This window comes from Harpia harpyja (assembly GCF_026419915.1).
Source record: "Harpia harpyja isolate bHarHar1 chromosome W unlocalized genomic scaffold, bHarHar1 primary haplotype SUPER_W_unloc_1, whole genome shotgun sequence".
NCBI lineage: Eukaryota > Metazoa > Chordata > Aves > Accipitriformes > Accipitridae > Harpia > Harpia harpyja.
In genome coordinates this window covers 445,877-468,374 of record NW_026293183.1, presented here as the reverse complement: position 1 = coordinate 468,374, position 22,498 = coordinate 445,877, and the positions used below count along the sequence as shown (strand labels likewise).

General features: G+C 65.5%; 3 protein-coding genes across 6 annotated transcripts; 1 reads left to right on the top strand and 2 right to left on the bottom strand.

Moving 5' to 3' along the window:
• Positions 1-1,272: 1,272 nt before the first annotated feature.
• Positions 1,273-6,767, bottom strand: EXOC3L2 (exocyst complex component 3 like 2). The gene is given in 12 exon segments (XM_052779393.1): positions 1,273-1,628; positions 2,317-2,438; positions 2,519-2,674; positions 2,745-2,867; positions 3,079-3,214; positions 3,309-3,416; positions 4,132-4,232; positions 4,549-4,658; positions 5,027-5,076; positions 5,362-5,510; positions 5,513-5,967; positions 6,339-6,767. Coding segments are annotated over 12 exon segments (2,175 nt in total). The 5' UTR covers positions 6,730-6,767; the 3' UTR covers positions 1,273-1,354.
• Positions 6,768-9,004: 2,237 nt separating this feature from the next.
• On the top strand, positions 9,005-17,108 carry MARK4 (microtubule affinity regulating kinase 4). Of its 4 annotated transcripts, XM_052779345.1 has the most exons (18): positions 9,008-9,241; positions 10,045-10,242; positions 10,787-10,840; positions 10,955-11,003; positions 11,078-11,143; positions 11,345-11,415; positions 11,824-11,880; positions 12,369-12,605; positions 12,925-13,044; positions 13,460-13,559; positions 13,653-13,762; positions 13,843-13,999; positions 14,426-14,640; positions 14,755-14,858; positions 14,938-15,201; positions 15,278-15,357; positions 16,318-16,362; positions 16,525-16,701. In XM_052779345.1, exons 1-18 carry the CDS (start codon positions 9,191-9,193, stop codon positions 16,587-16,589), a joined length of 2,043 nt encoding a protein of 680 aa, XP_052635305.1. In that variant the 5' UTR covers positions 9,008-9,190; the 3' UTR covers positions 16,590-16,701. The 4 variants fall into 4 exon arrangements, with proteins under 4 accessions (XP_052635304.1, XP_052635303.1, XP_052635302.1 ...); XM_052779343.1 differs by lacking the exon at positions 15,278-15,357 and having other exon boundaries at positions 9,006-9,241; positions 16,525-17,108; XM_052779342.1 differs by lacking the exon at positions 15,278-15,357 and having other exon boundaries at positions 9,006-9,241; positions 10,018-10,242; positions 16,525-17,108.
• Positions 17,109-18,233: 1,125 nt separating this feature from the next.
• CKM (creatine kinase, M-type) lies at positions 18,234-21,466 on the bottom strand. The gene is made up of 7 exons (XM_052779356.1): positions 21,241-21,466; positions 20,876-21,030; positions 20,509-20,641; positions 19,796-19,967; positions 19,364-19,487; positions 18,657-18,846; positions 18,234-18,478 (listed from the first exon to the last, which is right to left on the bottom strand). The coding sequence occupies exons 1-7, from the start codon at positions 21,431-21,433 to the stop codon at positions 18,300-18,302; spliced, it is 1,146 nt and encodes a 381-aa protein (XP_052635316.1). The 5' UTR covers positions 21,434-21,466; the 3' UTR covers positions 18,234-18,299.
• Positions 21,467-22,498: the final 1,032 nt, after the last annotated feature.

Sequence of the window (22,498 nt, the reverse complement as noted above, 5' to 3'; positions counted from 1 at the left end):
CACCACAAAACCCGATGGACATTTAGTTTTTACGCGGTAATATGGAGAGTCGTGGGGACTCTGTGTAAGGCGTGAGATGAAAACCTGTTTGTCAGATATAACCAGGAGCTAGCAAAGGATATTAATGTATCAAGCTGTTGGATGTGTACCTTAATACCCAGACAAGGAGAAACCTTCCCATTTATTGGTGTCCCCCTCAGAACAAACAGCACTAAAACACTATTGAATAGAACTGCCAACTATACTTGTTTCACTATGGATGACACATCATGGGGATTTTCTGAGGTATGGAAAAAACTAACTTCCTGGTTGCCAAATTTAACATGGCTAAAACAACTGTTTGTGACAGCAATAGTAATCATTTTTCTGCTCATAATCCTTTGTACAACAATTCGATGCAGCTTATGGTGTTTCCAAAGCACAGGGGATTCCTACAGCGAATGGAAAAAGAATCAGTTGTGACGAAAACTCGAGTCCAACAAATATTTTGAGAGAATGCTAGATAGGGAACCAATGCATTAGAAGTACTAGAGTTGGATATAGTAAAAGAATTTACTATTTTCTAGAAAAGGGGGGACTGAAACGGGGAGCCAAAGGAACCTTAGTAGATATAGTAGATATATGGATGTAGATAGGAACTGTTTAATAATTATCTAGCTTATAGTGAAGTTAAAGAAATTTCAATAGAGGTAGACACGGCCCAAGGGGATGAGAAGTGATGCTTAACGTTTGCATTGTTGAGGCTGGCTGGGGCAGGAGATAGGCCCTGATAAGAAGCAGCAGTTGACCCCAAAAACCAGCCAAGACCGGCCTTGTGACTTTTTGGAACTAATTTTAATATGAAGCGGGGATAGATCATGCCTATGTATAGGCATATTGCGAAACTCCATGTATATGTAACACTTGACTGTATAAATTTGAAGCGAACTGCCGAGTCAGGTGCGCACGACTTTGGTGGGACTACCCCCCATGCTGCCCAGCACTGAACGAACATACCTACTTTACAATCTCACTGATTGTGGAGTCTGTTTCCACACGTCAGTCCCATGTCCCCATCCCCTCTGCACAGGGACAGTGCCATATCCCCCATACCCTGTGCACATGGTGGCCCCGTGGCCCCTGTCCCCATGCACGAGGACCTAGAGTGAGAGCGAAGGACGAGGACTGGCTCCAGCATTAATTTACAGCATTGACACACCATTTATACACAGTGCCGGGGGGGGCTCTGAGCTGGGGCAGCGCAGCCCCCCACCCCACCCCAGCTCTGGGGGCTCCGAGCATGGCCAGGGCGATGTGGGAGGTGAGCACCCAGCTCCGGGGGTGCCTCACTGCACCCACCTGTGGTCGTGGGCGCTCAGAGCTGTGCCTGGCCAGGGCGCTGAGGGTGCAGGCGACGCAGGTGCAGGCGACACAGGCGCAGGTGGGAGAGATGCGCCAGGCGCGGCAGGTGGAAGGGCAGGCATCGCACCTCGCAGGCCACGGCCAGCTCGGAGAAGAAGGCGCATTGGTACGGCAGCCCCAGCTCGGCCTTGCTCTGCTCCAGGTCCTGTACCACCCCCAGGATCTCCTGCCGCGCCGCCTGGCCCTGCAGCCCCCGCACATCCAGCACCACCACCACGTGCTTCTGCCTGCGGGACGGGGATGCTCAGGGGACGGGGACACCTGCTGCTGGGCACCCAGGTCCCTTGGGAGAGGCATGCACCCAGATTTGGGGTGTAGCAATGCATCCAGCTTTGGAGCACCATGATGCACCCAGATTTGCGGTGCAACATTGCACCCACTTTTGGGGTGCAGCATTACACCCAGCTCTGGGGCGAAGCCTGGTCCCAGGTTTAACTGGTACCACTTGCAGCCAGGACCGGTTCTATTTAAAGCCCCCCGAAGTGGCAGCATCCTGCTGGGCCCGCGTGTGCCACCGGCCCCCCCCAGGGGACTCAGGGACGGGGAGGGGACTTGGCGCGAGGCCATGGCCACTTCCTGGCGGGCAGCCAGGAGGGACTGGCAGTGGGGCGGGTGCTGCCAGGAAGGATGGATGCAGCATCCTGTCACCCCGCTTTGGTCCCCATGGGGACACCGTGTCCTGCCCCTGTCCCTACAGGGAGGTGGCATCTCGCCTGGCCATGCCACCCTGCTGTGCTGGCTATAGGGACATGTGCCACCCCACTCCTGCCCCTATGGGGACACATGCCACCCTGCTCCTGTCCCCCTGGGGACACATGCCACCCCACTCTTGTCCCCATGGGGCCACGGTGTCCTGCCTGGCCATGCCACCCCACTGCCACTCCCCTGGGGCCACCGCTGGGTGCCAGCACTCACCGGACGTCGGGGAAGTCCCTCACCAGGACACCCACCTCCATCTGCAGCGCCGCCATGTCCTCCAGCACCAGCAGTTCCCTCAACCTTGGCACCACCGAATCCAGCCAGGGTGAGGCTGAATCCTGCTGGCACAGAGGACCTCAGCACCGTCACCCCCACCCGAGGAGCACCCAAGGGTGCCGGGGACGGGACAGAGTCTCACCAAGCGGCTGAAGAGCTCGCGGAGCTGGTGAGCTTCGTTCCCGAGGCGGGCAGCCACCCGGGCGCGCATCTTGGCCAAGGTGCAGACCAAGCACACCTGCAGCAGCGGCCGCACATACTCGATGAGCACCCGCCGGTGCACCTCGCTCACCAGCACCTGCAGCACAAGGGTCAGCAGAAGCTGCTGGTGATGGCATTGACCCCGCGGCATCAAACCTCACACCTACCTGGTAGGGCTCAGGCCGCAGCGGACGCAGCTTCTGGGTGAAGCTGGTGATGAGCATCACGATGGTGTCGAAAGCATCAGAGCTTGTCAGCCACTTGTGCTTCATCAGCTTGTTGAAGTAGGGCTGGGGTGGGGGGGCAGCTGGGGTGGGCAGCTGTCCTGGCACCAACAGGTGGCACCCTGGGTGGCACCCGGGGGGGGGTGGGAGGCCACTCGGAGCATTGCACCCGTGGGTGTCACCTGGCTCAGTGCACAACTGATGGGCACCCTGCCCAGCACCCTGGTGCACCGCTCTGGCCGTCCCCTCCCCAGGCTGTCCCATGCCATGTAGGCACCTTGAGGTCCTCAAAGAGGTGTTGGGTGAGGACGTGGTTGCAGAGCCGGGTCACCTTGTCCAGGGTGGCATGGGCCTGGCATCGGGGCTCCTCACTCTCTGGGTGCCCAAACTGTGCCAGGTGCTCGGCAAAAGTCCTGCCGCAGGGAGGTCAGTGGGTGCTGCTGGGGACCCTGAGCACCCCGAGCACCCGAGGGACCTGGGAAGGGGGGGCGTTCAGGGTGCCCTCACCTGAAGGGAGGACAGCAGTTGACCAGGGCGATGGCCGGGCTGGTGGCACCGTCCGGTGGGGTGGCTTCTCTGGGGGCCTCTAGGAACCACTCCACCTTCCGCTGGAAACTGAGGGCACCCACACAGGTCACCCGTGCTGGCACCCTGGGGACCCAGCACCCAGGGGACCTGGCACCCAGGGGACCCAGCACCCAGGGGATCTGGCACCCAGGTGCACACTCGTCCTGTGCCCCCCATGGCCATCCCAGCTCTGTCCTGTGGCTCCTGTCCCCCCATGATACCCACGTCCCCGTGATCATCCCCTGTCCCCCCACCATATCCCTGTGTCCCCGTGCCCAGCTTCTGTCCCCTCATGTCCCCGTGCTCATCTGCTGTCCTGTCCTGATGCCCCCACATCCCCATGTGTGGGAGCAGCTCGGAACACCTGACATTTGTTTTCAAGAGTGACTGTTAGAATTTGTTGTGCTGCATGTTTGCCAAGCCTTTGAAGAACTAGTTTCACAAGGTCAGGTTGGAGGATGGCCTTGTGTAGGCCTGGGAAGATGTGGCTGAAGACAGTCACGAGTATGTCTGTGGAATGTTTTTATCTTTAACTGTTCTGAGGACTGGCAAACATCCCAGCTGGGCCAGATATGCGCTCCTGTGTTAGTAGTATTGGCTGTGTGCCGTTAGTACTTTCTGGATCTTTGTTGAAACATATATAAGTTGGATTCTTTTGTGAAATAAAGGGAATCTTGCACAGAGAGCTTGAGCGCTTGATTCAGTTGCCGCACCATGCCCATCCCTTGTCCCCCCATATCCCCCCCTTTGTCCCCATGCCCACCTGTGCAAGAAGGCCACCAGCACGCCCAGGAGGCTGTGTGCCATCTCCATGCCAAACTCGGGGGTGATCTGGGGGGCTCGGTCCACGTGTGCCCGCAGCAGCTGTGGGCACAGGCACCGCTGGGGGTAGGGGCACGGCCACCACTCCGCTGTCCCCTGAGGACACGGCCACCACTGTGGCATCCCCTGGGGTACCAACAACTCCACCATCCCCTTGGGGCACCTTGGCATCCTGGCATCTGTATGGGGTACCTGGGCACTTTGGTGTCTCCATGGGGTGCCCAGTGACGCCAGCACACCTACGGGGCTGTGGGTCACCCCACAGAGCCCTGGGTCCCTGGGGGATGGGCCCAGAGGACAGAGTGGGGGGGGTCCCTCAGGTGCAGGTGCCCGGTGGGTGCCGTGCCTGTGCCCATACCCCAGTGACGCGGGTGGCCAGTCCTCCTGCAGCTCCTGGCTGGAGGCCTCCTCTGCCCATGTGTCCTCGCTGAGCTGCAGCTCCTGCGCCACTGCCACCTCCACCTTCGCCTGGCACAGGGCACAGCGGGTGTGGGGACAGCGGGGGCACAGGGTCCCCTGCCAGCCCGCAGCCCTGGGACAGCCCCTGTGCCTGTCCCAGTGCCACCACAGTGCCCACTGTGTGCCCATCCCAGTGCCATCACGGTGCCCATCACATGCCCATCCCAGTGCCAGCACCAGTGCCACCCTGGTGCCCATCATGCTCCCATCCCTTGCCCGTCACAGTGCCCATACCTTGACGGCGGCAATGCAAGAACTCTCGAGGCTGTGCTGGGTCTCAGGGGGTAAGAGGGGCCCCAGCGCCTGCGCCTGCAGTAGGGCCCCCACCTCAGGGTGCCCCAGCACCTCCTTGCAAGCACAGGGACCTCAGCACCCACCCAGGGTGGCACTGGGGTGCCCAGCACCCACCACTGCCCAGGGGACAGTCCTAGGGGTGCCCAGTGTGCCAAGGGGTCCCATGGGTGGCACAGGGTGCCCAGCATGCCAGGGGCCCGGATGCTGTGGGGTCCCATGGGTGACACTGGATGCCACAGGGTGCCCAACATGCTGGGGGGGTCCCATGGGTGACAGCAGGTGGCACAGGGTGCCCAGTGTGCTGTGAGTGTGGATGCTGCAGGGTCCCATGGGTGGCATGGGGTGCCCAGTGTGCTGGGGGGGGGGGCAGATGCTGTGGGGTCCCATGGGTGACAGCGGGTGCTGGGGGGGGTCTCACCTGGGGTAGGCATTGCTGTGCCAGTCAAGTAGCAGGTAGAGGTCGGGCACGGCGAGGGGTCTCTGCGCCAGCGCGCCCAGCTGTTGCGCCAGTGCCCGGTGGTACCCACGGGCGTAGACCCTGAAGGCGCCGTACTCGGGGGGGGGGGGGGGTAAGCAGGTGCCACATGGCACCGCACAGCACCCAGATCGCCCACCAACCGAGCTGCCAGCGCTGCCAACCGGGCACCCAACCCGGCGGCAGGTGCCACCTGTGCCAACCTCTTGCCCGCCGCCCGTCCCACCGCCTCCTGCCAGCGGCGCTGCAGGGCGCGCGGGCGCCCCAGGGTGCCTGGTGGGTGCCGGCGATCAGCCGCCTCCTCCTGCTCCAGCACCCAGATCACTGAGTGCAAGGGAGGGTAGGGGCGCCCGGCGGGCACCGCTTCGCCCACCACCAACCAGAGGTGCGCCAGCAGCGCCTCATAGAGCAGCGCCATGTCCCGCACTTGCCGCCCGGCCGTGGGGACAGGGGATGGGGACGAGGCCGTGCACTCTGCCTCCAGCGCGATGATCTGCTCATCGGCTGCCACCAGCTCCTGCCGCTGGATCAGCTCCAGTATCTCCAGCACTTGGAGGAGGGGGGCACCCATGGGTGCTCTGATGGCACCCGAGGCCACCCATGGCACACGTCCCCATCTCATGACGTCCCATGCCCCCTGTGGTCCCATGTCCCACAATCCCTATGCTAGTGTCCCTCCATGTCCCATGTCCTCCTGCGGCCCCACGCCCTACGTTCCATGGTTCCCCATGTGCTCTTATGTTCCCCATCCCTTTGTCCCCGTGCCCACAAGTCCCATATCCCCATGCCCATGTCCCCACGCCAACATGTCCCATGTCCCCATCCCCATGTCCCACATCCCCATCCCCATGTCCTTCGTCCCCATTCCCATTCCCCATGTCCCCCCCGACCCTGTCCCCAAGCCCCTTGTCCCCTCTCACCCAAGAGTGACTCCCTGGCCTTCCCGCGCCCCTCCTGCCGCTGTCCCCTGCCATCCTGGTCCCCATTGGATGCCTCCTCGCTCTCCACCGTTGGCGGGTGCTCACCTGCGGATCCCCCACCATCTTCGTGTCCCCAAGGCCAGCCACAGCAGCGAGCTGTGCTTGGGGACCAGCCTCTCCGCCAGCGCCTCCACGCTGGCCTTGCACCGACCTGGCAGCCGCCGCAACAGCCCGAAATCTTCCGATCGCCGCCGCGCCCGGCCACCGTCCCCATCCTCGTCTTTGGGTGGGGGGTGGCGGGCATGGCCAAAGGGTGCCAGACCCAGCAGGCACTCCAGGGTGGCCCACCGGCGGTAGTGGCTCTCAGGGTTGGAGGTGAAGGGGTCGCCATCCTCCTCCTCCTCCTTGGGTGTTTTCTTTAGCAGAGGCATGACCTGTGGGGCAGCAGCGGGAACCCAGGCTGGCACCCAAAGGGCAGCCGGGACCCAGGGTGGCACCCTGACCCCCACCCAAGATCCAGGATGGCACCTGGATCTTCACCCGGCAGCTGGGGTGGCACCGGGCATCTGCACCGGGTAGCCAGTGTGCAAATCCTGTGAGGGCACAAATCACCCTGTGAGCACCTGCACCCCCATGAGCATGCAAAGCTAACGCACACCCTGCAAGCTTGCATGACCCTCTGTGCACATCGCATGAGCATCCACACCCTGTGAGCGCACACACCCCTCTGCGCACCCCCCCCGTGAGCACCCACATCCTGTGAGGGTACACACCCTGCCTTGCACACCCCTGTGAGCACCCACACAGCCATGAGCATGCAAATCCCTCAGCGCACACCCCATGAGTGTGCACAGCTCCACGCACACCCTGCCAGCGTGCCCACCCCTCCAGGACCGTGCCCACGCCCGGTGGGCACCCCCAGCCCGGTGGGTGCCTGCAGGCAGGCAGGGGCCTTGTGGCACACGTACCCCTGGCAGCAGATGTGGGTGGTGCCACGGCGGCAACATCGGGTGCTGTGGTGTTGGCGGCCATGCCAGGCGGGCAGCGGGCAGGGGCTTTCCTGAGGAAGCGCTTCCTCGGTGCGGCCTCCCACGCCAGGGCAGGGTCAGCCCTGGTTCCACTAGGTCACCGGGGACGGGGGACGGGGGGGACGAGGGGAGGATGAGGGGGGACCTCACCTTGCACGGCTGTCACCCTGTGTGGCGCAGGGACGGGGCACTGATGGCATGGGGATGGGACCCCAGTGGCACAGGGGGACATAGGCATGGGACAGGACAAGACCCCCATGGCACAGGAGACGCCATGGAGCGCCGGGACAGGACCCGACACGGCACAGGGGGACCCTGGCATGGCACAAGTACAGGACCGTGACGGCACAGAGGGACACAGGCATGGCAGAGGGATGGGACCCTGCATGGGACAGAAATGGAACCCTGACGGTACAGGGGGACGCTGGCATGGCACAGGGCAGGACCCCAATGGCACAGGGGACCCCACACATCACAGGGATGGGACCCCAATGGCAAAGGGGGACACTGGCATGTCATGGGGACAGGACCCAGTGACACAGGGGACCCCACATGTCACAGGGACGGCACCCCAGTGGCACAGGGGGACCCCGGCATGGCACAAGGACAGGACTCCGATGGCAGGGGGGACATGGGCATGGCAGAGGGATGGGACCCTGCATGGGACAGAAATGGGACCCCAACAGCACAGGGGGACACTGACATGACATGGGGACAGGACTCCAATGGCACAGGGAACCCCAGCATGTCATGGGGACGGGACCCCAGTGGCACAGGGAACCCAGAGAGACCCAGTGCCACCCCCCAGCACCAGGTGGCACACGGGGACCCCGGCCCACCGCTGGGCCTGGCACCACGTGACGCCCCGTCCCCACCGCCCCGCACCCACGCGTGTCCGCGTCCCCCCCGTGTCCCAGCCAGCCCACGTGACGTCTAGCCCCTCCACGTGACACCTCCGCCGGGCACTCAGGGGTTAACGTCCCCCCCTCCGGCCGCCGCCGATTGGCCAGCACAGCAGCCAATCGAAAAGGCGCGCTGGCGCGGGCCCCGCCCCCACCGGGGGGCCGGCCGGGCTGTCGCCATGCCCCGGCGTAGCCAATGGGAAGGAGCCGCGGCCACGTCCAACGGCTCGTGATTGGCCATCGCCCTGGTGGGAGGCGGGACCGGCCCCGCCCTGACGCACCTCTTAAAGGCAAAGGGAGGGCAGTGCCCTCCCCGTGCCCCCGCCGCGCCCCATGCAGGTCCCCGCGGGTCCCCAGCTGGGGGTCGGTCCCCCGGGCCCAGTTCTGCACCCCCGGGCACCCCCGTGTCCCTGAACGCTCGGTACCCCCAAATACCCCCGCACCCCCACATACCCCTATGACAGCCCCCACCCTAAACGCCCCCTGCCCCCCCGATACCCCCCGGCCCTAAACGACCCTCCCCCCCAATGACCCCCGACCCCCCACCCTGAATGCCCCCCGCGCTCCAAAATAACCCCCGTACCCCCGACCCCCCCGCGCACCCCACCCCGCCTCAGGTGCGCGGCGCCTTTAAGGGGCGTGGCCACCATCGCCGCGAAGTCCCGCCCAGCCCGGTCCCGCTTCCGGTTCGGCCCGCCCCATGGCCGCCCCCGCCACCGCCCGCCCCTAGGGCTCCCCCGCCCGGGCCCGGGCCCGGCCCGGCCCGGCCCGGCCCTGGCTCCGCCTCCACCTTCGTGCGCCCCGGCCCGGCCATGAGCTGCTGCTAGCGGCCGCGCCCGGTGCGCCCGGCCCGGGCCTGCCCGAGCCCCGCCGGCCCCGAGCCTCCCGGCCCCCGCCCCGAGCCCCGGCCCCGCGGGTCAAGATGTCTTCGCGCTCCGCCCTGGCGGCGGGGAACGAGCGGAACGCGGACACGGTGAGCGGGGGGGAACCCGGGTTGTACCGGGGTGGGGGGGCACCGGGCGGGGTCGGCTGGTACCGGGGGGGGGGATTGTACCGGAGAGGCACCGGGGGCGGTCGGTTTGTATCGGGGGTACGGGGAGGGGGGCTGGTTTGTACAAAGGATGGTGGGGGGAGTCGGTTTGTACCGGGGATACTGGGGGGAGGGGGCGATTTGTACCGGAGGGGGGTACTGGGGGGGGGCTGGTTTATACCGGGGGGAGCACAGGGAGGGGCCCGGTTGTACCGAGGGGGGGGGGTTGTCGGTTTGTACCGGGGAGCACTGGGCTGGTGCTGGGGCCACCAGTAAGTGGGAATGGGGGTGGGAGGGTACTGGTGTAACTGGGGGGACACCGATGACCCCCTGGCTGGGAAGGGGGGACATGCACCGGGGCCGGCGGAGGCCCCTGGTCACCTCTGGGGGGACCCGGGCATCCGGGCACCCACGGACAAGGCCAGGACGCGGCTCTGGAGCCGGTCAGGCCGGATCCGTCCCCACCCTGTTGGCTGGGGCAGCGTCGTCCCCCCCCCGGGGCCTTTGGGGGGGGGGGGGGGGGGGCACCTCTGTAATGAGCTGGGGGGGTTCTCATCAACACCATCCCCCATGTGATGAGCTGGGGGGGGGCATCTTAACAGCATCAGGCCCCCACGCGATGGGCTGGGGGGGCTCTGAGCTGTACAAGCTACTCCTGTGATGAGCTGGGGGGTCTCGGTGATACCGGTCACTTGTATGATGATCTGGGGGGGTCTCAGCTGTGTGTGTGTCCCCTGGCTCCCCAGCTCACAGGCCTGGGGGGCAGCCGCTCGGAGAAGGGCTCAGCCTGGTCCAGCCGCTCGCTGGGCGCCCGCTGCCGCAACTCCATTGCCTCCTGCCCCGAGGAGCAGCCCCACATCGGCAACTACCGCCTGCTGCGCACCATCGGCAAGGGCAACTTCGCCAAGGTCAAGCTGGCCCGGCATATCCTCACCGGCCATGAGGTGGGGGTGGCGTGGAGGGGTCCCTGGGGGTGATGGGAGGGAGCTGGGGGGTAGCTGGGGGGAGAAACAGGGGTCCTGGTGGGCAACTGGAGGGAGATGGGGGGCCTGGGGGGCGATTGGAAGGAGATGGGGAGGCCCCAGGGGGAAGGTGGGGGGAGTTGGGGGGTCCTGGAGGGGCGACTGGGGGGAGAAATGGGGGTCCTGGGGTAGGTGGGTGCCCCCAGGGAGGTTGGGGGGGCCTGGGGTGAGTTGGGGAGGGTCCTGGGGGGCGATTGGAAGGAGATGGGGAGGCCCCAGGGGGAAGGTGGGGGGAGTTGGGGGGTCCTGGAGGGGTGACTGGGGGGAGAGATGGGGGTCCTGGGGTAGGTGGGTGCCCCCAGGGAGGTTGGGGGGGCCTGGGGGGAGCTGGGCACCCCTGGTGGGGTAACTGGGAGGAGAATTACGATGCTGGGGGCAGACGGGTGCCTATGGTGAGGGCGGTCTGGGGGTAACTGGCAGTAGTGCCCCCACCGTGTCCCTCCCTCACCCCCCAGTTCCTTCCCAGGTGGCCATAAAAATCATCGACAAGACGCAGCTGAACCCCACCAGCCTCCAGAAGGTGGGGGGTACCTGGCGGGGGCACAGGGTGGGGGGCACCCCCCTGGGTACAGTGAGTGGGGGGTCCCAGCCCCTCCACTAATGTTTCTGTTCCCCCTCTCCCCCCTCCGTGCAGCTCTTCCGGGAAGTTCGCATCATGAAGGGGCTGAACCACCCCAACATCGGTGAGTAGGCCCCCCACTAGGGATGGGGGGGCACCCATGGGTGCCTGTGCTGACCCCCCCCCACCCCCCTGCAGTGAAACTGTTTGAGGTTATTGAGACAGAGAAGACACTGTACCTGGTGATGGAGTATGCCAGCGCTGGTGAGACCCCCCCCGTGGGTGCTGCACCCCCCCCAGGGGCCATGCCCTACCTGGGTGCATGCTGGGGTGCTGGGCTGGGGCTAGTGGGTGCACCCGGGGGTCTAGTGGGGGGCACAGCACCCACCTTGGCAGGGGGGGTTTGGGCTGGGGGTGCCGTGCCCGGGGTTGGGGGGGCGCAGGCACCCATGGGTGTCCCTGCAGGTGAAGTGTTCGACTACCTCGTGTCCCACGGGAGGATGAAGGAGAAGGAGGCGCGGGCCAAGTTCAGACAGGTGGGGGGCACCGGGGAGGGGGGGCACCAGGAGATGGTGGGGGGCTGGGGACAGTGGTAGGGGGGCTGACATGGGGCTAGGGACATCGTAGGGGGCTGGGGCGAGGTGGGGGGGATGTGGTGGTGTGGGGCTGGGGACATTGTGGGGGACATGGCAGGGGGCTGGCACATGGCAGGGGGCTGTGGCAGCGTGGTGGCATGGGGCTGGGGACATTGCAGCATTGCGGGGGGGTTGGCTGTGGGGGAGGGCTGGCATGTGGTGGCCACACGTGGGCAGGATCCATCCCCCCTGGAGCCGCCAGCTGCAGCATCGATCGGGGTGGGATGAGAGACTGTGGTGGAGGGACACTAGTGGTAGTGGAGACAGTGGGTGCCAGTGACACCCTGCTGATACTCACCCCATCCCCAGATTGTCTCAGCCGTGCACTACTGCCACCAGAAAAACATCGTCCATCGGGACCTCAAGGTGGGACCCAGCTGCCCCACGGTGTCCCCTGCTGGGGGTGGCACCGGGCAGGGTGCCATGGGGTGCCCTGTGGTGGCACTGCCCCTTACCGTGCCCTTCCCTGTGTCCCTGTACTACATGGGGTGCCTGGTACAGTGCCTGTCCCAGTGTCCCCGTGCCCGATGCGGTTCCCGTCCCAGCGTCCTCATCCTGGTGTCTCTATGCCTGATACAGTGCCTATCCCAGTGTCCCCATCCCATCATCACTGTGCCTGATGTGGTGCCCGTCCTAGCATCCCTATGCTGGACACGGTGCCCATCCCAGTATCCCTGGCCCGGCATCCCTGTGCGAGGTGCAGTGCCTGTCCTGCCATCCCCACGCCTGACATTGTGCCCATCCCAGCGTCCCTGTCCTGGCGTCCCTATGCCTGATGCGGTGCCTGTCCCGGTGGCCCCATGCTGGACATGGTGCCCATCTTGCTGTCCCCATGCTTGTCCCGGTGCCCGCAGGCGGAGAACCTGCTGCTGGATGCTGATGCCAACATCAAGATCGCTGACTTTGGCTTCAGTAACGAGTTCACGCTGGGCTCCAAGCTGGACACCTTCTGTGGGTCCCCCCCCTACGCGGCCCCTGAGCTCTTCCAGGGCAAGAAGTACGACGGCCCTGAGGTTGACATCTGGAGCCTGGGTGTCATCCTCTACACCCTGGTCAGCGGCTCCCTGCCCTTCGATGGCCACAACCTCAAGGTGGGCAGCAAGGATGGGGTAGTGTCCCCTCCCTGGCTGGGGACAGTGACTGTCCTGTCCTAGCCCTGTGCCTGCTGGGGAACAGTGCCTGTCCTAAACCCCTAACTGTGGGGCAGTGCCTGTCCTGTCCCTGTCCTGTCCCCCTGCCTGGCTGGGGACAGTGCCCACCCCAAACCCCTGCCTGTGGGGCGGCGCTGGTCCTGTGCCTGTCCTCATGCCCATGATGGGGACAGTGCCCATCCCATCCCCTTGCCCATGGCGGGGACAGTGCCAGGGCATGGGTACCCCCACCCCAACCCATGCATGTCCCCCCTGCCAGGAGCTGCGGGAGCGGGTGCTGCGGGGCAAGTACCGGGTGCCCTTTTACATGTCGACTGACTGTGAGAACATCCTGCGCCGGTTCCTGGTCCTGAACCCGGCCAAGCGCTGCACCCTCGAGGTGATGGGGGGGGTCTATGGGGGGGCACAGGGCTTGGGGGAGCACAGGGCTGGGGCTAGCACAGGTTAGATGGGCACCATCCCACCCCAATGGGGCATGTCCCCTGGCCGTTATGCTCCCCACCCTGTGGGCTCCCCCAGGCTGGCTCCCCCTTCCCAATGCTCTTAATTAGCCTAATTAGTTCCAGGGCTAATTAGCTATAAGCTGTCAGTGCTGGTGGGTGGGTGGGCATGGGCATAATGCAGCCACCCAAGCCCTGGCACAAGCTGCTGGCAGGGGCCAGGCACCTTGGGGTGGCATCGGGGGGGTAAGCCAGCCGGGAGGGTGCCCTGTGCCTGCCCTGTGCTCATGTCACCCCCGGTGGCACCCATGTCACTGCTGATGGTACCTGTGTCACCCCACCGGTGCCCCACAGCAAATCATGAAGGACAAGTGGATCAACATTGGCTATGAGGGTGATGAGCTGAAGCCCTACAAGGAGCCTGAGGAGGACTTTGGGGATGCCAAGCGCATCGGTGAGGGCACAGTGCCACCCTGGCACCCCGGGGTTGGGGTCTGCCGCACCCCAGGGACCAGCGGTGCCCCCTCACTGTCCCTGCTCCCCACAGAGGTGATGGTGGGTATGGGCTACACCCGAGAGGAAATCAAGGAGTCCCTAAGCAACCAGAAGTACAACGAGGTTACGGCCACCTACCTCCTGCTGGGCAGGAAGAACGAGGTGAGGTGACATGTGGTGGCACCACTGTCCCTGCCCCGGGATGCCGGGCAGGGCCGGTGACATCGCGCTGCCGGCCACAGGTGGAGGCAGGCGAGTCGCGTACAGGCAGCAGCCTCTCCCTGGCCCGGGTGCGGGCACCCAGTGAGGCAGCCAATGGCACTGGCAAGGCGTCCTCACATGGCAAGAGCCAGCGTGGTGCCACTACCTACCACCGGCAGCGGCGGCACAGCGACTTCTGTGAGTGTCCCGCATCCCCTGGCCTGTCCCTGGGGTGGGCATCGTGCTCATGGGGTGCAGAGTAGGGTGGGCTCCATGCCTGTGGGGTGCAGGGCAGGGTGGACACCTGGTCCCATGCCTGCCGGGTCCAGGGCAGGGTGGGCTCTGTGCCCGTGGGTCCAGAGTAGGGTGGGTACCCAGTCACATGCCCACTGGGTCCAGGGCAGGGTGGGCTCCATGCCCACTGGGTGCATCACGCCTGCGGGGCACAGGGCAGGGTGGGCACCTGGTCCCACATCCTATGGGGTGGCTGGTCCAGCCGTGTCCCTCCCGCAGAACCCCCCCCATGGCACAGGGGGCAGGACCCTTGCCCCATGCTGTGCCTGGTGGGGAGCAGGCAGGGCTGGCCACTGCTGCTCGCACCCTCCCTTACCCCCCTACCCGCAGGCAGCCCCTTGCCAGTGCCCATGCACCCCAAGCGCAGCCCCACCAGCGCAGGCGATGCGGAGCTGAAGGAGGAGCGCATGCCCGCCCGCAAGGCCAGCTGCAGTGTGGTGGGCAGTGGGCGCGGGATGCCCCCTTCCAGCCCCATGGTCAGCAGCGCCAACAACCCCAACAAGTCCGAGATCCCTGACCGGCACAAGGATGGCGCCATCAACACGGTGGGCACAGGGCTGGGGGCATAGCTTGGGGCGGCAGATGCTCCTGGGGCTGGGGGAGCAGGGTGGGGGGGACCACCCCAGCGCTGATGGTGGCGGGTGCCTGGTGCCTTGCAGAACAACCTCCCCTCGAGCGTGATGGCACGCAGGAACACCTATGTCTGCACCGAGCACCTGGGTGCTGACCGCCATTCACTGCTGCAGAACAGCAAGGAGAACAGGTAGGGTGGCAGGCACCCCCTGGAGTCCTATCCCCCTCCCTGCCCCACCCTAACGCCTTCCCCCTTCCCCTGCTCGCAGCTCCGTCGCTGGCCGGGTGCCCCCAGCGTCACCCTCCAGCCACAGCATCGCCGCCGCCTCCTCAGAGCGGGCCCGCCTGGTGCGGGGCACCACCATCCGCAGCACCTTCCATGGTGGGCAAGTGCGGGATCGGCGGACGGCGGGGGGTCCCAACGGGCCCCCCGCCTCCCCGACACTGGCACCCGAGGCTTCACCGCTGCCCCAGAGCCGCTCGCGGGCCACCTCCAACCTCTTCAGCAAGCTGACCTCCAAGCTGACCCGCAGGTGAGGGGGCTGCGAGCACCGTGCCCACCCTGTCGGTGCTGCCCTCGCCTTCCTCACTTCCTCTTCTCTCTTCCAGGGTCACTCTTGACCCCTCTAAGCGGCAGAGCTCTAATAGGTGCGTCTCAAGCACCCCCACGCCTCCAGGAGCCAAAATCAGTAAGTGCCCGGTATCACCGGCACCTGTCACAGTGCCACTGGTGCTTGTCCCAGTGCTGCCAGCGCTTGCCCCAGCACTTGTCCCAGTGCTGCCGGTGTTTGTCCCAGTGTCCACCCTGGTGCCTGTCCCGGTGCTGCTGGCACCTAACCCAGTGCCTGTCCCAGTGCTGCCAGCGCACACCCTGGTACCCGTCCCAGTGCTCCTGGTGCCTGTCCTGGTGCCACCAGCACCCACCCCAGTGCCTGTCCTGGTGCCTGCCTCGCTTTGCTCCTGTCCCTTCTCTCTTTCTGCCTCTCAGCCTTTGCTGCCACCAAGGGGGGTTGGGGGGGGCACAGTTGTGCTCCACTGTGGGCTGGGGGCACTGTGTTGTGGGGGTGATGCCCCCCCCAAAATGGGTGTGAGCTTGGTGGGGGTGGTGCCCCCCACATTGGGCACAGCTTTGAGGGGGGAAGTGCCCCCTCAAAACAGGCATGACCTGGGGGCGAGGCATTCCCCTCCCAAATTGGGGGTGCTGCCCTCCCCCCTAAATGGGCATCACCTTGGGGGAGATGATGTGCCCTGAGCTGGGGGTGGTGCCTCCCAAATTCAGCATTAACTTTGGGGAGTGATCTCACCAAAATGGGGGTGGTGCCTGCCAACAACGGGCATGATCATGGGGGTATGATGTGTCCCCCAAAATTGGGGTGGTGCCCCTCCCAAGGGGCATGACCTTGGTGGGTAGTGTCCCCTAAATTGGGGATTGTACCCCCCCCAAATTGGGCACAGCTTTGGGGGCAGGCACAGTGACCCCAAAATAGGGACCATACCCCCACATCAGCCACGGGGCTGGTGGCGATGGCCCTAAAAGTGGGGTGGTGCCCCCCCAAATGGGTGCTAAACTGGGGGGAGGGAGGGGGGCTTGGCTCTGCCCATGGTGGGCAGAGTCCCTGGCCCCCCCGACATGTGTCCCCCCTCCCTAGGGTCACAGACGAACCTGAGAGAATCGGGGGACCTGCGCTCACAAGGTGGGTACTGACACCCCTGGGTGCCCCCCAACCCATGGGTGCTCCCCAGGGTGGGCAGCCCCCTGCCCATGCCGTACCCACCCCCCCCTCAGTGCCCCATAGCCCCCATAACCCACTCCCTAGCCCCCTGCCCACCCCATGCCCCGCCTTTCCCTCCTGCAGTTGCCATCTACCTTGGGATCAAAAGGAAGCCGAACCCCGGCTGCTCCGATGCCCCTGGCATGTGAAGGTGACAAGCACCTGGCCAGCTGAGGCAGTGATGGCAGTGCTGCAGCAGGCCACCCTCTCGGCTGGCTGCCACGCATGCCAGCCCCAGCCCTTTTTGCTCTCCTGCACCCATGACTGGGGCCCCAGCGAGCACTTCTGCCATTTTGAGGCCGAGGTTTGCCGGCTCCAGCACCTCGGCCTCCACGGTGTGCTCTTCCGGCACCTGGCCGGCACTGCTGGCGCTTTCCGTGCCACCTTGACACGCGTGGCTGGTCAGCTCCAGCTCTAGGGACCCACTGGAGCTGGGACCCCTTCCTTGAGGGCTGCATTCCTCCTGGGGTATGCACTGGATCTGGCACCCAGGGTCTGCATCAGCACCAGGACCCCCTCCAGGGGCTGCATTGGCACTGGGACCCCCCCAGTGTCTGCAGTCCCCCCCAGGGCTGCACCGGATCTGGCACCCAGGGCTGCACTGGTGTTAGGACCCTCCCCAAGGATGCGCCGGATCCAGCACCCAGGGCTGCATTGGTGCTGGGACCCCCCCCCCCCCCCAGGATATACCAGATCTGGCACCCGGGGCTCCAGTGGAGCTGGGACCCGCCACACATGCGGCAGAGCTGGGCCCCCCCCACCGAGGATGCACTGGATCTGGCACCTGGGGCTGCATTGGCACCGGGACCCCCCCCCCCCCAGGAGCTGTATTGGCACTGGCACCGAGGGTCTGCAATGGATCCAGCCCCCCCCCCCCCCCCCCCGAGGGATGTGGCAGCTCTGGGACCCCCCCCGGGGGCTGCCTCGGCTCCAGCATCCCCTCAGGAACATCAGCACCAACACCCAGGGGCTTGTGGCAGCTCGGGGATCCAGGGTGCCCCCAGCCATCACTGGCTCCAGCCCCCTGGGTGCTCTGGGCCCCCTTGGAATCTGTGAGGCCATCGGATCTGGGACCCCAGCAGCCCCTGGCTCTGGGACCTTGGGGTCCATCAGCTCCGGGACCCCAGGGACTACCAGCTTGGTGACTTTGTGGATGTCAGCTTTAGGACCTTGGGGTCCACCAGCTTGGGGACATTGGCTCTGGGACCCCAGGGTCCACCAGTTCTGGGACATTGGCTCCAGGGCCTTGGGGACATCAGCTTTGGGAACTTGGGGAGATCATTTCTGGGACCTTAGGGTCCCCCAGCTTCCAGATTTGGGGCTCTACATCATCTCTAGCCCCCTGGATCCCCACCTCTGCCCCACCCCTGGGTCCCCAGAGCTATGGTGGCATCCCAGAGTCCTGTGGAGCCCCCCCCTCGGGACTGTCCCCATGTCCCCCCAGCCCTGTACAGCCTGTAAATATGGCCCTGGGCCCCAGGGCTCTGGTGTTACACCCTCCACCCCCCACCCCCCCCTTGCATTTTTAAGTTATTCCTGCCCTGGTCTGTACCCCAACCCCCCCCCAATAAACATAGGAAACCCATTGGTGTTGGCACCCATCAGTACCGGGACACACACCCCCCCCCCCCCCCCATCATGACCTTGGGGCATGGGCAGAGTTAAGGTGGTATTGCCCCTTGTAGGGTGGGAGGGGCTGCAAAGGTGCCCCGGGGGGGGGTGTGTGCAATCCCCCTCCCTTGGGTGGGGAACCCCATGTGTCCCCTCCCAACACCCCAGCCTGGCTGCCTGGCTTCACAGCAGGGACCAGCAGCATTTATTGAGGCTGGTCCTGGGGTGTGCCCAAGGTGGGGGTTCCCCTATTTTTGGGCGGGGATCATGTCGTCAATGGGTTGGTTCTGCTCCAGCTTCTTCTCCATCTCCACCAGCAGCTTCACCCCATCCACCACCATCTGCACCTGCTCCACCTCCGAGAAGCCCAGGCGGTCGGCATTGGAGATGTCGAAGACGGCACCTATGGCTGCCGTGTCCACGCCACCTGGGGGAGATGGGGGCATCAGCACCCCATAGCACCCATGCCCACCTGCACCCTATATCCCCTGTGTCTACTTGTGCCCCAAATTCCACCCCCCATATCATGTCCCCACGTCCTCTCACCTTTGTGTCCCCGAGCCCACTTGTGCCGCATGTTCCCTGTCCCCCATCCCTGTGCCCACCTGTGCCACGCTTCTGGAGGCGGAGGCGCTTGAGGACCTCCTCAAACTTGGGGTGCTGGCTGAGCTTGGGCAGGCGGACATGGACGCCCCCCCGCAGCCCCGTCCCCAGGTTGGAGGGACAGGTCAGGATGTAGCCCAGGTGTTCTGTCCACATGAAGGGGTGGCCCGCCTTCTTGAAGATCTCCTCGATCTGGGGGATACACACACACACGTGGGACTGGGTCCTCACCCACCACCATCCTGACCCCCAGCCTGGGGGGGCACCACAGCCACCACCCTCCCGGGACATCCCCGTGGCCCCCAGTGTCCCCTGTGCCCAAAATGTGCCTTCATCCCCATGTCCCCACCATGCCCCTAATGTCCCTCGTGTCCTCCTGTGCCCCTGTATGTTCCCCAATGTCCCCATTGTGCCCATGCCCCCAAGACCCTCCCTGTCCCTTGTATCACCCCCATGTCCTCCTGTGTCCCCAAAGTTCCCCATGCCCCCAAGACCCTCCATGCCCCCATTTCTCCATGCGTCCCCAAAGACCCCCATGTCCCCCCAATGCCCCAAGGCCCTCCGTGTCCCCTGTATCCCCCAAGCTCCTCATGTCCCCAAGACCATCTATGCCCCCCATATCTCCCAATGCCCTCCAGGGGCCCAATGCTGCCCATGTCCCCAGTGTCCCCCACATCCCACTATGTGTCCCCCCCGGGGTCTGATGCACCTTCTTGAGGCCGACGCAGAAGCGCCTGAACACCTCCTTCATGTTCCCCCCCTTCTCCATGGAGATGACACGGAGGTGGTCCTCCTCATTCACCCACACCAGGAAGGTCTTGTTGTCATTGTGCCTGGGGGGGGGGGGGGGTCACACACACGACACCCCCTCAGTGGTGGCCCAGGGACCCAGGCACCTCCAGATTCATCTGGGTGGCCCCTACATGTCCCCACCCAAGGTGGGACACCAATATATGGGTGCCCCCTGCACCCCCCAAGTGGGATCCAGGTGTCTGGGTGACCCTAACTGCCCCCCCCAGGTGGGACCCTGCTCTCTGGGTGCCCCTTGCACCCCTCCTAGGTGCAGTCCCCAACACGTAGGTGTCCCCAGCATCCCCCCAGGTGGGACCCTGCTTGCTGGGTGCCCCCCGGGATGGCCCACCAGATGCCACGGGCGTCGGGCCAGTCACGGGCCATGCCCGAGGCCAGCAGCAGGGGTGAGACGGGCTTGTCGAAGAGGAAATGGTCGTCAATGAGCTGCTGCTGCTCCTGCTCTGTCATGGCCTTCAGCGGGTAGTACCGGCCCTTGAACTCCCCCTCCAGGCTGTTCAGGGCTGCGGGAGGGGGCAGGGCCAGGACATGAGCACGCCCATATTATCCCAGACCACACCTACCCATCACTAGACCACGCCCACCTCCATAGGCCACGCCCATTGGCCACACCTGCAACACCTGCTACCTGGCACATGTGCCAGGCCATGGTCACAGCCCTTTGCCACAGCCACAGCCCTTTGCCACGCCCAAACGCAGGTCACGCCCACACAGTCGAACCACGCCCACCTCAGTCACACCCATACACCATGCCCCACCACCCCCTAAACCCCACACCCACATGGGGCGTGGCCACAGGTACATGTCACGCCCACATCCACCCGGGCCTCTCCCACATCCAACAGCCACACCCAAGCTATGCCAGGCCTTGCCACGCCCTGTATCCATAGGCCACGCCCCTCTACCCCAGACCACGCCCCCCAGCCTGTCCCTGCCTACGTACAGTGCACCAGCCCCCCACTCCCCCAAGGCTGAGCAGGCAAGCCTCATCCCCTGCGGCAGGCCACGCCCCGGGACCGCGCCCCAATAGGCCATGCCCCTCACCGGTGACAGACAGCTTCTCGATGGCGCGGCGCTCCCCCCGGCTGCAGTGGGGGGGCAGGGAGTAGCCCTTGATGCTGCGGCCTGTGCGCACCCGGCTGCTCAGCACATACTTGGGGTCCAGGTCATCCCCTCCCTGCCCGAAATGTCAGTGGGACCCTGGCATCCGGGAGCCTGTGATCCCCCCCCCCCCCCAGGCTCAAGAGGGACCCAGGAGTCCGGGCACCCCAAGACCCCCATCCCCATCATCCCACCCCCACCCCACCCACCACCCCCACCCTCCCTGGTTAGGACCCATGTCCCCATGACCCAGAAGGGACCCAGGCATCTGGCTGCCCCCCCACCCTGGGGGAACCCAGGCATCCAGGACCTTGAGGTTCTCGTGGTTGAGGTCAGTGCGGTGCTTGTCGGTGGGTTTGTAGCCACCATGGCGGTCCTGGATCACTGGGTCAAAGAGGTCCTTGAAGACCTCATAGGACTCCTCGTCCCCGGCCACGCAGCCCACTGTCATGATGAAGGGGTGGCCTGCGGGGGGGGAAGGGGGTGGTCAGGGGCAGCTAGCATGGTACCAGGCACAGCATGGCACTGGGGACAGAGCAGCTGGAATGGGTATGGCACTGGAGACATGGCACCAGCACCCAGTATGGCACTGGGGTGACCCAGAAGACACCGTGTTCCCCAGCACCAGTCTGGAGGGCCCTGGGGGTGGGCTGGGGACCGCATGCTGTCACCCACCGGGATTGTCGACGCCGGTCTGGATGATGTCATCGAGGGTGAAGCCGCTGGGGGTCTCTTTGTCTCGCAGGCGCTGGTAGAGGGCGGGGGTGAGGACCTTGGCCATGTGGTTGTTGTGCTTCGTGAGGTCGGGGAACTCCTCCTCCGCCGAGAACTTCAGCTTGTGCTTGTTGTGGGTGTTGCTGAACGGCATGGTGGGGCTGCGGGGAGAGGGGCACTGGGGTGGCATGGCATGGGACATGGTATGGCGTAGAGCATGGTTTGGGGCACAGCACAGGGCATGGGGCATGGCAGCAGGCATGGAGCATGGCCACCAGGTCAACCCTGGGCACCAGGCATGGGGCATGGCACGGCACAGGGGACACGGGGGGGGCACTAGGAGCCGGGGAGGGTCTCTACCGAGCCAGCCCCCTGGGGGCGGGGGGGCGTATTCCTGGGGACGTGGCTATAGCGGGCGAGTCCCGTGGGCGGAGCCGCAGTGGGCGTGGTGGGGCGGGGGGCGGGGCCAGCCCGGGACGGGCCATCTTTGGCCGGGCCAGGGTCGGGGCTATTTATAGCCCAGAGGGACCCGAGGACCAGATGGGGGAGGGAATGGGACTCGTGGCTTCCGGTCCCACCAGGGGGCTCGGGTCCCGGTCCCGGTCCCGGTCCCGGTCCCGGTCCCGGTCCCGGCTCCGGCTCGGGTGGTACCGGAGGGTCCCATCCCAGTGTGGCCCCGGTGCCACCGGGGGAGGAGAGGTCCGGTCCCTCTCTGAGCAGTCCCGGTGGGGTCCATCCCGGCTGGGTCGGACCCCGGGGGGGGTTCCTGGTGGGTGCCGATGGGGCCGGGGTTACCTTGAGCGGCGCGGGCGGAGAGGGTCGGGTCGGGCCGGTACCGGCGGAGCAGGCGGTGGGGAGCGGGGCCGGCACCGGCTTTTATCCCTCCACCGGCCCCGCCCGGCTCCGGGGGTACTGGGGGGGGCTCCGAACCGGGCGGTGGCCGGGTCCTGCCGGAGCCGCCCCGGGGGCAGGGGAGACCCTCCAGTCCCCCCCCCGGAGCCGGCCCCCCCCCGGTGTCGGGTGTCCAGTGGGCGCCCGGCCCGGCACCTGCCGGCCCCGCAGTCGCGGAGAGGGGTGTGCTGGGCTGCCGGCACCCCCCCGGGTACACTGGCACCCCCTTACCCCCTACGCTGGGCACCCCCATTTTGCATTGCGGGGTGCAGCAGGCACCCCTGGTTCTGCATGACCCCGTGCGGTGCCCAGGGCCCCTTGCACCCCC